The sequence below is a fragment of the Miniopterus schreibersii genome (assembly GCF_964146895.1).
Source record: "Miniopterus schreibersii genome assembly, chromosome: 12".
Taxonomy (NCBI): Eukaryota; Metazoa; Chordata; class Mammalia; order Chiroptera; family Miniopteridae; genus Miniopterus; species Miniopterus schreibersii.
Genome location: NC_138112.1, coordinates 39,250,528 through 39,266,378, shown reverse-complemented (window position 1 = coordinate 39,266,378; position 15,851 = coordinate 39,250,528). Strand labels below are relative to the sequence as shown.

Below are 15,851 nucleotides of genomic sequence, written 5' to 3'. Positions count from 1 at the left end.
GATTTTCCCCATTAGCAATTAAAGCATTTTAAGTACAATTGCAGACAAGGGTTCTGAAATCCCTCGGCTTCACCCAGACAATGCAGAATATACTGATGTCAACTGCCGTTTGTATTATCATATTATTGAAAACACTATTTAAAAAATTTTAAGAGTAGAAACCCCAAAGGTCCTGAGACTGGTTTGAGAAACAGTGGTGTAGTATCTGACATCTGATAAAATTCAGGTATTTTAATTTGTAATTGCAATAAAAAAAATGCCCCAGGGTATCTCTCATTGTAGAAACGTTTGAAAAAGTTAACAGCACTGATTGCTCCAGGGAATGCCCTGCTGTTTACGACGGCTCTTAGGGCGGACCTCAGGTTTAAAGGTTTTCCAGGAAAATCCTCCAGCCTGGTTCCTTGGTGAATTGGGGCTTTTAATAAAATGGTGCTCCTTGACTTAAGGAGCTGACTAAGACTCAGCCTAGATGATGCCCTATCCTTCAGTCTATTTAGTAAACTGCAGTAGAGTTTGCCTATTAGGATATGAGTAAGGAGACTGCAGAAATCACACCTTCCTTCATCCATTAACTTGTCTCTTCATCGCTGACCCCACAGTCCTGTGTTTGCCTCCTGCCAGTCCTCCAGGTGAGAGTGGGTAAGATGATTAGGGGGAATTAATGCTTTTAGAGAGCCTGAAATCTTGATTTTGTTCATTGGGGTGGGCTTTGCCTTTCCTTCTCTTTCCCATTTGGCTTTTACAGAGAATATGTACTCTTCTTTTTTGCTGCTTCTCCTGAGTAATAGCCTCATGAATCCTGGTCCGCAACTCCTCTGGGGAGGCTTAAGCTATTCATCAGGGATACTAGAGTGACTGCAAGGGCCGTGGACACCTATTGCCTCTTCTTTTGCACTAAAAACGAATCTGCCAGATTCTTCTGCCCCTTGCTGTCTCAATGCTCTCCATTCAGGGATTCCTTTCTCGTTCCTTGTAGCCTCTTGGGTTTGGACACTGGGAGTAAGCAGGAGTGGAAAAGCCTGACCTTTCTGCCCTGGGGGTCACAGACAGGATCTTCTTGTGGTCAGACTTCCCTGGATGGCCACACAAGGCTGAGTATGTTAATCTGGGTGTGCAGGCATACTCAGATCCTGGTATCTTGGCCCCCACCACACTGAACTCACCCTTCTTCATTTGGATGTTGCTGATAGTTCATTCATTCCCTTTAACTTGGTGATCAATCCTGGGATTTTTAAAACCAAGATCCTCCCAACCTCAGATCAGAATTCATGTCTCAACAGCCAACAGACTACTCTCTTCTTCTCACTTACATTCCTCTTGAGAGAGTAAATGTGTTGATGTGAAGTGTTGGCATTAGTCTATTTATTCAACTCACTTTAAAACCCCTTCCATGTATTAGGTGATACTGATATAAGACAGATAATAAAGATAAGTGAGAGAGTCTGAAATTTACTGCCTTGAAGAAGGAACTCAGTCCAGGGAGACAAATATTTAATCACATATTTAAAAGACAATGTATCTCCTATCACATTTGGACTTCACATTGAATTTGGCTAGTGACACATTTCTAGTACCAAAGAATGAACAAAGAGCAAAAGGCTGCAAAGGGTAAAAATGTGAGAATAAGCATTTTCCTCAAACACAGCAGCCATGTGTTACTACGCTTTGTCCTTAACAACTATTTTCCTAATCTTGCAGTTACTTCTAGATCATTAATTCATTTGGAATTAGTTATTGCTTATATTATATGTATGTACAAATATGCTTAAATATAAATGTAGTATAAATATATGTATAAATATATATGCACAACATATGTTCTAAAGTGAATAAGCAATTGTCCCATACTTTTTGTAAAGTAATACATTTATTTAAGATGCTATCATTGTAATATATTAAATTTTCATACAAACTAGAATCTGTTTTAGTTCTATAATATATTTATTGGCCAACTGTTTTATGCCTGCTCAGCATACACTATATCAACAATGGAGGGAAAACATACTATATATTTTATATCTGGTAGGATATATTTCTTTTATGACCTTATCTTTCTTTTCTGTATATCACTTTCTATCCTAAAATTACTCATCTAGATAAATTTAGAAGAAGCTTATTAAATTCCCTACAAAAAAATCCTCTGTGAACTTGGTCAGAATTTCAGCAAATTTATGGATTAATTCCAATGAAAAGGACGTCTTTGTAAAGTTGTGGTGTTCTATTTATAAAATCAGTGTGTCTATTCATTTACTCAGACATCATATTTCATAGTTTTCTTCAAATAGATCTTGAATGCTTCTTAAATATACACTTTAAGTTTAACCATTGCAAAGAATTTTTTTACTAAAATTTTTACTTGGTTATTTTTGGTATGTATATATAATACAAGAATGCTCACTTACTTCATCTTGTACCAGATCACATTTCTTACCAGTTATCATAAGTTTGAACTGGCTCTTTTTAATTTTTTAAAAGATATACAATCAGCCCAGCCGGGCATGGCTCAGTGGTTGAGTGTCAACCCAGGATCCAGGCGATCGGGGTTTGATTCCTGGTCAGGGCACATGCCTGGGCTGCGGGCTCGATCCCCAGTCAGGGGCATGCAGGAGGCAGCTGATGGATGATTCTCTCTCATCATTGATGTTTCTATCTCTCTCTCCCTCTCCTTTCCTCTCTCTGAAATCAATAAAGATATATTTTTTAAAAAAGATATATAATCAGATTATCTTCAAATAATCTTTATCTCTTTTCTTAATATTTGTTCCTTTAATTCTTTCTATTATCATGTGGACAAGACCCCTCAAAAATGTTTAAAATATCTGTTAAAATATGGCTGAGTGTTCTTTTTGTGCCTACAGAGAGCTCTGCCATAGCAGATGAGCTCTAAAACCCTTAGAAGGGAGAATGTCTGTGGGCCTGGCTTCAAGCAGTGGGTGTGGGGAACAGGCAGAGAGAACTGGGTGAAACGCTCCTCTAGAGCAGCGCTTGACTAAGACAGACAAAGAACTGCAGGGTACAGAACAAGTGAGGAAGGCTTAGAGGAACCAGTTTGAAAATTCCTCTGAGTCTTTGTTACATCGTCTGTATCCTGGGGATAATAACTACCTCACAGAAACTTAAAGAGGATTTAAAATAAAAAGTAAAGAATGTAAACAAAGCTATTAATAATGATTGGCACCAGGAGAGTGCCAATACATGATAACTAGTGCTAAGGGCCTTGTACAAAGAGATATTAAAGTGTGAAGGACAGTTGAGGGCATATTTAAAAGATGCTGCTAAATTCAAGGACCAATGAAAACAGCTATTTTTATTGATGTTTCTCAGCACTCTCTTCACATTGAAAACAAATGACAGAAGAATTTAAGACCAAGAACACAGACTACTACATCTTTTACATTCCCATTCGTTAGGAGTATTTTGTAAATATGATGGAAAAAATCAGCCTTCATAAACGTTATCAGACACTTTGCAGCATAAAAATCTAACTGGCTTAAAGCAACATCAACCTGTTTGCCTTTTAAACCTACACGAAAGGAAGGATGCACTGTGGAACAACACTATTGTCTTCTCGGGACTATACGTAGTCCAGCCAAGGTCTGGTCATGTAGCATATTCAGGATAATTTCTGCCTCGCTGGTGCCAAAAAAAAATTTTTAAAAGAGTGAAAATGAGAAATGTCTTTCAATTGTCAGAACTACTGAGCAAAAAGAGAACTCTGTCTCTGATACATGGAAGCTGTTAAGAATGAAAATCAATAGCCCAGTTTTACATACTGTTTAATAACCTACCTAAGTTACTCAGATTTTTAAAAAATAACCGACTGATATATGTTTCTTTTCTTGGTGCTGCCTATAAACAGTAATATAAATATTCATGGGAGAAGAAAACCAAACCTATGTGACTGAATTTGTCTTCCTGGGCCTTTCACAGGATCCGCAGACCCAAGTGCTGCTCTTCTTCCTTTTTCTGACCATCTACCTGCTGACTGTGCTGGGAAACCTGCTAATCGTTGTGCTCACTCACATGGACTCCAGACTCCACACGCCCATGTACTTTTTCCTTAGAAACTTGTCTTTTGCGGACCTCTGTTTTTCCACGACCACGGTCCCCCAGGCGCTAGTGCACTTCCTGGGAAGGAGGAAAACCATTTCCTTTGCCGGGTGCTCCACACAGATCCTTGTTTTGCTCCTGGTTGGCTGCACAGAGTGCGCTCTGCTGGCGGTGATGTCCTATGACCGCTACGTGGCTGTCTGCAAGCCCCTGCACTACTCCGCCACCATGACACACTGGGTGTGCGTCAGGCTGGCCATAGCATCCTGGGCCAGTGGCGCATTTGTGTCTCTGGTGGACACCACATTCACTTTGCGCCTGCCCTACCGAGGGAACGATGTCATTAACCATTTTTTTTGTGAGCCTCCTGCACTCCTGAAGCTGGCTTCGGCAGACACCTACGGCACAGAAATGGCCATCTTCGCAATGGGTGTGGTCATCCTCCTGGCACCCGTCTCCCTGATCCTGGTGTCCTACTGGCGCATTGTGTCCACGGTGATCCAGATGCAGTCCGGGGAGGGGAGGCACAGGGCTTTCTCCACCTGCGGCTCCCATCTCATTGTCGTTGTCCTCTTCTATGGCTCCGCAATATTCTCCTACATGCGGCCAAACGCCAAGGTAATGAATGAAAGAGATAAAGTGATCTCTGTGTTCTACTCAGCAGTGACTCCCCTGCTGAACCCCATCATTTACAGTCTGAGGAACAAAGATGTCAAAGGGGCCCTCAGGAGGGTGGCTGCAAGATAGTCTTTTTGAAGGTGGGCGTCTCTGATTATGATAACAATTTTAGAAATGCGGAGAAAAGTGATTTTCTTGTAAACTTTCCCCACTACATTCCATCCCTCCCCTTCCTTCTTTCTTTCTTTCTCTTCTTTCTTTCTCTTCTTTCTTCCTCTTCTTTCTTTCTTTCTTTCTTTCTTTCTTTCTTTCTTTCTTTCTTTCTTTCTTTCTTTCCTTCCTTCCTTCCTTCCTTCCTTCCTTCCTCCTTCCTTCCTTCCTTCCTTCCTTCCTTCCTTCCTTCCTTCCTTCCTTCCTTCCTTCCTTCCTTCCTTCCTTCCTTCCTTCCTTCCTTCCTTCCTTCCTTCCTTCCTTCCTTCCTTCTTTCCTTCTTTCTTTCTTTTTTTTCTTTCTTCTCCTATCTCTTCTCAGATAAATTCAACAAATGGCCTGTTTAAAGCAAGGCACCTTGATAGACAGCAGAGAAATACAAAGGAAAGAAAAGAGTGGGGGGGGGAGAGGAAGGGAAAGAGGGGGGAAGGAAGGAAGGAAGGGAGGAAGGAAGGAAGGAAGGAAGGAAGGAAGGAAGGAAGGAAGGAAGGAAGGAAGGGAGGGAGGGAGGAAGGGAGGAAGGGAGGAAGGGAGGAAGGGAGGAAGGAAGGAAGGAAGGAAGGAAGGAAGGAAGGAAGGAAGGAAGGAAGGAAGGAAGGGCAGGTAAGTAAAGAGTCACTACTCTCCAAGCCCATGCAAGCTAATAAGGAAATTAAAACAAGTAGACATACAACTATATATATACATATATATATGTATGTATGTATAACCAAATAAATAAAGAACCAAATAAATAAATAAAACTATCACAAATATAATAATGCATTTCTGGCAAATGGAGTGATTTCCTTCATTCTTGAGTGAACTCATTAAACCTGTTTTGAATGCTTATTATATATCCGAGGTATATTTCTAGAAACTGGGGATATGAACATAAAAAGTAAAGTCTTCATGGTGTTATATCTCTAACATAGCCTTAAATTCTAAATTTAACAATTTCTGACATTTAAAAGAGAACACATTTACGGAATAACAAACGGTAGAATCGTTCTAAGAGTGTGCGTAACATTAGGAAAATTGTGAAATATACACTGAAAAGGGTCCAGTCAATATGGCAGTGTAGGTAAATGTGGTACTCAGATCCTCCCACAACCACTTCAAAATTACAACTGAAGTACAGAACAACCATCACTGAGGACTGCATGAAGTCTTGTAACTGAAAAAATAAAGAAGAAGGCCACGTGGAGACTGATAGGAGGGGTGGGCTTGCAGCCCAGGCTGCTCAAACACCCACATGTGGTGGCTAAAAACTGAGAAGGATATTTCAAGAGCCAAGATACCCCCTGAGGAACAAGTGGTCCCAGCCCTACAGCAGGACCCCCAGCCCAGGGTTCCAGCACCTGCAAGAGAAGTCTTCATAACTTCTGGCTGTGAGAGCCAGCGGGATTGTGGCCGAGTGAGACACATGCTGCCAGAGTCCCAGGTGTTCCACTTCAAGGGCCTTTGCACGGCCTTACTGAGACTCATGCACTCTGAGCTCCAGCACTGGGGCAGCAGCTCAAAAGACACCAGGGTCGTACAGAAAGGAGCTGAATTATCTGGCATCAGAACAAGGGCTGAAGGGGGCAGCTTTCTCCCAGACAGAAGGGCTGGCAGAAACCACTGTTCTTTTGCTGAGACCACCCCTGCAGGCACAGGGGGGGCCATAACAGTGTCCATCAACTTAACACTGTTTGCATCACCCTGGTGACTGAGACCCCACCCCATCCAACTTGCAGGCCCACCCAACCTTTCAATGGGTTGTACACCTAAAACTAATATAAGTATGTCAACTATAATTGAAAAATAAGAAATTATAAAAACTTGAAAAAATAAAGCTGAAAAGTAAGTCAAAGAGTCTAGATTGAGAAATGCTTTGAATTCAATTCTAACGAATTTGCCCAGCATGTAATTCTGAAAATGCTGACAATTGAGGAGTTTATGGGACAGTGACAGAAAATGAGGAAAAAAGTAAGGAAAGAAGGGATGGGACACTGTTTTATCCACTGTAAAGCATTTATGATGTAGACTATAGTTTTGCCTATAATGACTTGAAATGATTCCTGGTTACTTTGCTGAAAATATTTCTCAATACAAGATGCGATAGGGCAGTAGATCTCAGGAACCTACATTTGTAACAAGACCCAGATGATTTTTAAGCACACTAAAATTTTTATACTCCTTTTTAGGCAATCGAATGGCTTTTATATAAGCGAAATGTGTAATTACTTGCTTAATGTCTGGCTTCTCCATTAGACTGTAATTCCATGGCAGTCAAGACTGTGAACTGCTTTGTTAACCTCTCTATTACCACTTGTAGGAAAGTGCCAGCCACTGCTGTAGTTCAAGAAATGTCACTTTGAATAAATGAATAAAGCTGGAGTTTAGGAGAGAGATATGGGCTGGAGAAATAGATTTAGAAGTTTACTGCAATAAATGCAAGTGAAGTCTGGCATGCCTAAGCATGTGTGCCAACATTTTTATCCAGGAAACCAAGTGCATGAATTGCAATCTTGAAAGAGTTCTACTACAATGCAAGTGCCTGATCCTATTGCAGACCATAAGAGTGGCAAAAATGGAGGCAATATATATATTTTGTAAAAATACCCCAAAGTCATTCTGATGTGCAATCCTGGATGAGATGTTGGAGAAAGGTAGTGGGAAAGAATCCAAGACAGAACCTTGGAGTTACCAGCATTTCAAAGTGGATGAAGAGTAGCCAATGAAGCCCAGAGCAGCAAGCATCAGACAAACAGAACTGAATAAAGGTGTGTCAGAAGTGGTGAAAGGAGAAGTCTTCCAGGAAAGATTTCTCAAAGGTCTCAAAGTTTTACATCTTGATAAAAGGCTATTGAATTTGTCAATTCAGTCATTTTTGACCTTTGTAAAGATTATTACAGCATAATAACGGAATGACAGTTAAAGACTTTTAGAAATACAGAATGCATTCCTAAGGAAGGGAACCTCTACGCTGAAAATCAAAGAATGATAGAGCCAACCAGGTAAAGGTGGGGTGGGGGTAAGAGGCAGGAAGGCAGAGACCAAGCGGGGAGAGGTACATAGAGTTTTCTTTTTACTGAGAGGCTCTCCTCACCCCTAACGTAATAAATGTTCTCCTATGTTATTTTCTAGTTCTAGTTCTAGTTTTCCTTTATATAAGGTAATGCTAGTTGCTGTAGCATAGGGATCAGCAAACTTTTTCTTTAAAGGGCCAGATAATAAATAGTTTAGGCTTAGTGGCCATACTGTCTCCATCGCAACTACTCAACTCTCTCATTGTGATGGGAAAATAGTCACAGACAATACAAAAATGGAAGTGTTCCAATAAAACTTCATTTGTAAACAAAACATGGCCCTAGGGGTATGTTTGCTGACCCCTGCTCTAACAGATAAATCTCAAATCTAGTGGCTTAACAGGAAGATGTTTGTGTTTCACTTACATAAATTTTAATTGAGAGATGGAGTGGCAGCCTTGTGCATCCACAAACATCACATCTGCTCACATTCTGTTTAGTGAAACTCAATCATATGGCCCCCCATAAATACTGGGAAACAAGATGGACATGAATCCAGAGTGGGCAGCCTGATGTTAGGACTTTGTTTTTAACCATTTGATCTTTGAAATATCTGGAATTTACTTTTGGAGAATTTATATATGTAAGTTAGTATGATACATTTTTCCCCCTAAACATCTAGCTATTTGTTCTAATACCATGGTAGCTATTCTTTTTCTATTAATTTCAAATGCTAATCTAATATATATTCAATTTCAACATACATATAGGTATATTTGTCAATTACAGCACTTGTTTTGCTGTATTTCAATTACTGTAGCTTTAGCTGGTAGGAAATAACTTTTATTTTCTTCTGTTTCACAATTTACTTGATAGCTCATATGCTTTCTACCTTTCAGCTTGGCAAGTCCACTTTTATTTTTTAATTTTTTAAAAAATATATCTTTATTGATTTCAGAGAGAGGAAAGGAGAAGGAGAGAGAGAGAGAGATAGAAACATAAATGATAAGAGAGTCATCATTGATCGGCTGCCTCCTGCAACCCCCTGATGTCCTGGATCCTAGATCAATGCTCAGCCGCTGAGCCACACCCAGCTGGGCAGCAAGTCCGATTTTTAAAATGCCACTACAATTATGATGGTTATTACTTTGAATTTACAGATTGTTCAGCAAAATATTTAACATATTTACATAAAAAATGTTAAATCTTCTCATTTAGAAACAGCATATTCCTCTATTTCTTCAGTGCTATACACATGCACTAACACACACATACCTCTCCACCTTGTTATCATATAGATTGTGGTATATCTATAACTAAATTTTATGGAGAAGAAGCTGTGGCACACACATAACATAGTCCATGCTCTCATGGAGTTTACATTTTGGAAGGTGCAGAGAGTAAGCAAGTAAACTAAGGTATAAATAAGAAAGTTTCACGTAATGATAAGTGCAATGAAGAAAATAAACACAATGTGTGGCAATGCCTTTTGGTTTGGGTGCATGCCACTAAAATTGGTGCCTCTTTGAGAAGTTAAGATTTTTAAGATGGCATCTGAATGATGAGACGTAGTAAGCCAAGCAGATTTGACAGAAGAACATCACAGTCCAGCGAGAAGAGTTTGGGACTGTCTGATGGACAGCAAGAAGGTCATTGGGGTTGGACTGGAGGAATGTAAGGGGGCACAGTTTCAAATATGGACTGAAAGGCAGGCAGAGACCAGATCATGTGCATCCTTGTTGAAAGGTGACATGATATGATTTATATTTATAAAAACCAATCTGTATACTAGGGAGAAACTTATTATAGTGGGGAAGCATGGAAAGAGAAAGGCTTATTAAGAAGTTATTATAGAGTAATAGGCAACAGATTATGGAGACTTGGGTTAATACCTGGGGGGGGAAACAAAGAGAAGTGCACATATTTGTAACGCATTATATAGATGAAGCCAACAGGATTTACTTGTTGGGGCAGTAAGGCATAAAGAAAAAACAATGTTTAGATTTATTTTAGTTTTATCAATTGCGTGGATGGTGATGTGATTGATTTGGCCAGAAGAGAATGACAGAAGAACAGATTAGCAAGAGAGTGAAGCAAGATTTATGCTTTGGGTTAAACTTAAAATTCCAATTAGACTTAATTCCAATAAGAAGGCAGTAAGATATATGAGTCTGTGGTTTATGGAAGTAGGCAGGTCTTTGAGAGTTAAAAGCATGTAGATGGTATTTAAACCTACACAACTAGGTGAAATTACTCAGGAAGAGATTACTGAGTGTGAAGAAAGAGAGGTCCATATTAGTACCATGGGGAACTTCCAAATTCAGAAAGAGAAGGAGACCCAATAAGGTGGAGCGAGTTAAAGTAGGAAGGAAGAAAACCAGCAGTGTGTGGAATCTGGAAGCTAAAAGTTTCAAGAGAAAGGAAGTGTCAACTGTGTCAATATCGCTAAAAGGTTAAAGAAAAAAAATACAGAAATGGCCACTTTATTTGGAACATCAATGATGAGTTTGACAAAGAACACATCTATGGAAAGAGATCAGAGCTTGGTTGGGAGTAGGTTAAAATGTGACTAGAAAATCAGCAGAGGGGAAAGTGGGCATAGACATGTCTTTTGAGATTTTTTTCTTTGAAGAGAAGCCAAAACAATGGGTCAGTAACTGTCTTTACGATGGGATAACATGAGTATATTTGTATCCTTATGTCAATGATCCAGGTGAAACAAAGAAAATGATTTCAGATTAAAGGGATTCTGCAGGAGCAAAATCTTTGGTCGGTGAGTGAGATTAGGATCCAGAGTTCTAGTGGAGGGGTCAGCCTTTGATGGACAGTTGTAAAGGGGGAAAGCAGGGCATGAATGTGCAGGTACATAGAGGGGAGGTTTGAAGAAATGAAGACCAGAGGCTGCATGTCTTATCTCCCTTCTTTCCCCTTCTCACCCCTTACTTTACTTTCTACTCCAAGTGAAGGATGCAGTAAGGTCATCAGCTGAGACTAAAGGTGCGAAAGAGTCATCTTAAGAAAGGAAGTGAGACTGGGTTCAAGAAGTGCAGTTGTGTATCGTGTCCTGGGAGGCATGACTGAGTATTGAAAAAAAATGCCCAACTTATAAATTAATTTATTAGTTGAATATATTCACAATCAAATTACCAGTGAGTTTTATGAAGTAGATAATAGAATCAAATATCTTCATAAAGAGAAAGAAACTAGAACTGAATAACCAAAAAATGTAGCTTAACACTATATTTATGAGAACATAATATGTGATGAAAGAAATAGAAGAAATTAACAGAAAAGGGAAGGGTTCTTTTAAAATACCGATATCAAAATCAATCCATTTTAGAATACCAATCAATACCAAATTGACATTTAAAATATCAATAGGACAACTTTGAAAATAAAGTTAAAACCTCACCATATCAAGATAAATGAGAAATTTATTATAAAAATTAAATGTGAATTGTAAAATGATTAAGAAAAGTAAAATATATAAATTATTATCAAAAGGTAGAGCAGAAAATTACATCCTAACAATAAAATCACTGGAAGAAAACAATAAAGGTAAAATGGATAGATTTCACAGCACAAATATTTTTAATACTTTTCTGTCTAAAACATCCTTACCATGGAGATAGTAAAAAGTCAAATAAAAAATAAATTTGGAAAAAAGTTATTACCATAAATATAACAAAGTATTGATATTCCTACTTTGTAAAGAACTCCAACAACTCAATAAGGACCATTTACATAAATTAATTATGCTGATTAAAACAATGGATTTAAATGTTAAACCTAATAAAATAGTAAAGACTATTTACTTGTTAAATTTAACATGGGAAAGATGTGGTGGGTTAAGTACACTTACATATTGCAGTTTAAAATTTATTAGTCATCCCTGGGATTTTTCGTTTAATATTTTCAGACCATGATTAACTCTGGGTAACAAACCACAGAAAGCAAAACTGCAGATAGGGGGTGGAGGGACTGCTGTATAAGAAAGTGGGGGAGTATTGAATACAAAGCTTTGTACTCTCACAGCTGACCCCAGGTTCTTTGCCACTGCTCTGTGCTGCTGCCATATAATATAGGGGAGAGAATCACTATATATTAGTAAGGGAAAATTAATCTACATGCCCAAATCAACTCAGTAAAATGCACCCCTACATTAATAATGGAAGGAAATGTATCTAAATATGTGTAGAGATTATCTCCGGGTAAGGAGGTCTTAGCTGGTTTTTGCCTACTTCTAGTATTCTTAATGTTATTAATATTTTAAAAAGAACTTCTATTAATGTTAAAGGTAGAATGATGGCCTGGCCAGTGTGGCTCAGTGACTGAACATCAACTCATGAACCAGGAGGTCACGGTTCGATTCCTGGTCAGGGAACATGCTTGGATTTTGGGCTCAATCCCCAGCGTGGGGTGTGCAGGAGGCAGCTGATCAATGACTCTCTCTCATCATTGATGTTTCTATCTCTCTCTCTCCCTCTCCTTTCCTCTCTCTGAAATCAATAAAAACATATTTTTTTAAAAAGATAGAATGATATTTTATTATTGAAAAAAGAAAAGCATTAACAAGTTTGCAAAAAATGCAATATTCTCAGAAATATTGCCACTCAGATGGGTCATGTTATTTTGAAGCTTCAAAACTACTCACAGCTTTTGTTTAAATATTTCCGGATTTATAAACAACTGATAGTAGCACAGCATATTTAAGCTACTACGAAATAAATTTATATGTTGACTCCTCCTTTTTTAGCACAAACACACAGACTCACAGATCCACACATATCAAGCATATGAAACCTTTGCAATTATAGGGACATTTCAAGACAATCTTAAGATAACAGAAGCCCAGTTTGTGTCTGTTGTTTTTTTTATTGCCAAGGAATAAGCATTTTTTTTTTATTACCATGGACCTTGCTGATGAGCTGCCTTAACTTTCTATTTTATTCATTTCAGTAATTTTTTACTTTAAAGCAGTATTAAAAAGCCTCCATGTGAAAAACAAACTAAAAGACAAACAAAAAACATGTGTTGGAGTGTGCAGGTGGGGAAGTTTCCATAAAGGCTGATGTTTGGAAAAAAGAGGAGTGAACAATGAAGCAGATACATGCAACTACTACTAGTTTGGGCATTAAACCAGGCTGCCAACCTGATCTTTAACAAGGTCAGTTGGTCTAAAGTTGTGAAAATCTCAAGGCTCTCTCCTCTGATGTATGGGTCTTCCTTAGGCCTCTGCTTGAAATTTTCTTTTCTTTGGCTCTAATGTTGGTCTGTTTGGACTCCCAAGGTTAGATGTCATGTCCCAGTTGGCAAAGCTAGCTAACTGGGAAAATACAGAGTAAAATTTTAATAGGATGTGGCTCATACCTTATAAGTAGCCTCATGGAAAGAAGATTTAAATGAGCATTTGACAAGTCAAGCTATACTCTGTCCTGTGGTGTTTCTCTCAGGAGTATTTGACTCCAGCAAAAATCTTCTGAGCTTGAGGATGAATAAATTTCGGAATCAAGTCATGATCCCTCCCTAGAAGGTGGGTTGCGTCCGCACCAGGTATTTTCCCAGGACCCTCCTCAAGGCCCCCATGACCTCCTTATTCCTCAAGCTGTAGATGAGGGGGTTCAGGGCTGGAGTGACAATCGTGTAGAAAACAGAGATGATGTTGTCCTGCTTGGGGCTGTGGAAGGAACTGGGCAGGACATACATGAACGTGGCAGCTCCATAGAACATCCCGACCACAGTCAGGTGGGAAGAACAGGTGACTAGGGCTTTCTGCCTCCCCTCATTTGAGGGCATGTGGAGCACAGTAAATAGGATTAGTATGTAAGAGGCAAGGATAGCAATAAGAGGGGGTATCAGGAAGGTCACACCCATCACATACACCATGAGCTCATATTTGGAAGTATCTGCACAGGCCAACTTCAGCAGAGGTAGGATCTCACAAAGCAGGTGCCTGATGATCCGACCTTTGCAGAATGGATAGTGCATGGTATACATAGTATATACAAGGGCACTCAGGGATGCCAAGGTCCAGGATGTGGCCACCATGAGCCAGCAGACCCTCGTATTCATGAGGACCATGTAGTTCAGAGGATGACAAATGGCCACATACCTGTCATAGGCCATGAAGGCCAGTAGGAGGTCCTCTGCACCACCCAGAGTCAGTGCTAGAAACATCTGAAAGGCACAACCTCCAAAGGAAATGGTGTTTTCATTGCGAAGAAAATCCACAAGGGCCTTGGGGGTGACAACGGACGTGAAGAGGAGGTCCATGAGTGAGAGTTGCCCAAGCAGGAGGTACATGGGCACGTGGAGCCGGACATCCATTGTGATGACCAGGAGCAACAGGCCATTGCTGGTCAGAGCCAACATGTACAGAACTGTGATTGTGGCACAGAGCAGCCCAGGAGACCCACTGTCCTTCAGAATCCCCAGCAATATGAAGCCACTTCCCAGGGTGGAGTTCCAGTGCTCCATTCTGTGCTGTTTCTTCAGTTGCCTAGAACCAAATGGATTCTTGGTGAAATTTTGCAAAAATGGTCCCTTAGTTTTTTAACATCAAAGGCCCCTGAGATGACCAACATGAATCCAATGAGATGATACCTTTCCCACTGGTAACTGACTTTACCTCTTGATCTCTCAGTTTCTGACTCTTTTAGTTGCATCTTGATAAAGAACCATCTAAATAAAAAACAGGTATCACAGCAATAGCCAAACATTAAGAGATCACTATATAAAAATACTATTTAGTCATCAAACATGAACATGTATCTTTCCAGAAAGATTAAATCATCTCTCTCTTAATAGAAAGCAATATTCTGGTACCCATGCCTTTGATGATTCTTGGACCTATCTCTTAATGTTAGACTAATGATTTAAATACCCAGTTGTGTTCTGCCTAGACCTGCTATGAAGATGAAATTCTGAAACAGGTACAAAAATAGGTATCAATAAAGCACTTCCTTTTCTTTTCTCATATAATTTGTGTCTATTTGTTTTTATTACTCAAGGCTATAGAGCTAGCATGTGTCCACTTTAGTCACCTCTCTTGACTGAGAGAGAATTCAAAACTGTCTGAAACTAGGGGATGGTGTGTTTAAGTTGCTGTTGCTTTTAGAGTTACTCCTTTAGAATCAATGCAAACATAGGTGCTTTTTAAAAACAGGTTATGATCAAATGGGGCCTGGGAGAACTCAGAAATATGATAATGGATGAGACCCTGCCCAAGAAGATCAGAGTGTTATGTTTGAAAAAAATGGTGAAAGATATAGGTAACAAAAGAGTATGTGTGTATTTTGATATTTTGCTGCTTTCTATTGGCCTCTTTTGAGTCCACAGGATTTTAATGGTAAAAGGTATTAGTTGCATATGACAGGCATATCATCTGCTCTTAGATGGACCTTTGGAGGCATATATTAGCAGATAGGTGCAAACACACCTTATCAGAGGCCAGCAAAGCCCATGGTGTCTAAAGACAGGTACTAATACTTTGTCAGGAAACTGATACCCAAACCTGGCATGTAGCATAGACTCATCATCTTCATTGATTCCTCTTCATGTTTAGAAATCCAAGAAGAGAGGGCATTGGGAAGGACTATAGACCCCAAAGCACTAGCGAAGATGGAAGACAGAGTAGCTTAGTTTTTGGATTTTCTTTTTCAACTCAACATTCCTACAGGCTGCACACTTCCCTGAACGAGAAACAGTGCTCTTACCGCAGATGGTGAGAAGCCCAGCTATCTGACCATGCAGATTGCCCTGGATTTGTTTTGACATCACGAATGTTCCCATAGAAATGGGGAAGATAACAATCTTCTAGCAGCACTCAATTGGTTTAATTTTTGCTAAGTTGGGTTAGGAGTCTGAGGAGTCTGACCAAGATAGGTCTCAGGGCCCTTCTGTGCCTTCTCTTCCCTTGCAGGTCTTCTCGAGTGATGCAGTACACACAGAAAGAGAGCAAGTCCAGTCCTTGAGCAGTTT

At 39.5% G+C, this 15,851-nt stretch overlaps 2 protein-coding genes across 2 annotated transcripts; one reads left to right on the top strand and one right to left on the bottom strand.

Moving 5' to 3' along the window:
- Nucleotides 1-3,873: 3,873 nt before the first annotated feature.
- On the top strand, nt 3,874-4,797 carry LOC308564583 (olfactory receptor 2D3-like; the record flags this gene model as incomplete). The annotated part of the gene is made up of 1 exon (XM_081152969.1): nt 3,874-4,797. One exon carries the CDS (start codon nt 3,874-3,876, stop codon nt 4,795-4,797), a length of 924 nt encoding a protein of 307 aa, XP_081009095.1.
- An 8,600-nt stretch (nt 4,798-13,397) lies between these two features.
- On the bottom strand, nt 13,398-14,381 carry LOC308564586 (olfactory receptor 2AG1; the record flags this gene model as incomplete). Its single annotated transcript, XM_081152972.1, has 1 exon — nt 13,398-14,381. The coding sequence occupies exon 1, from the start codon at nt 14,346-14,348 to the stop codon at nt 13,398-13,400; it is 951 nt and encodes a 316-aa protein (XP_081009098.1). The 5' UTR covers nt 14,349-14,381.
- Nucleotides 14,382-15,851: the final 1,470 nt, after the last annotated feature.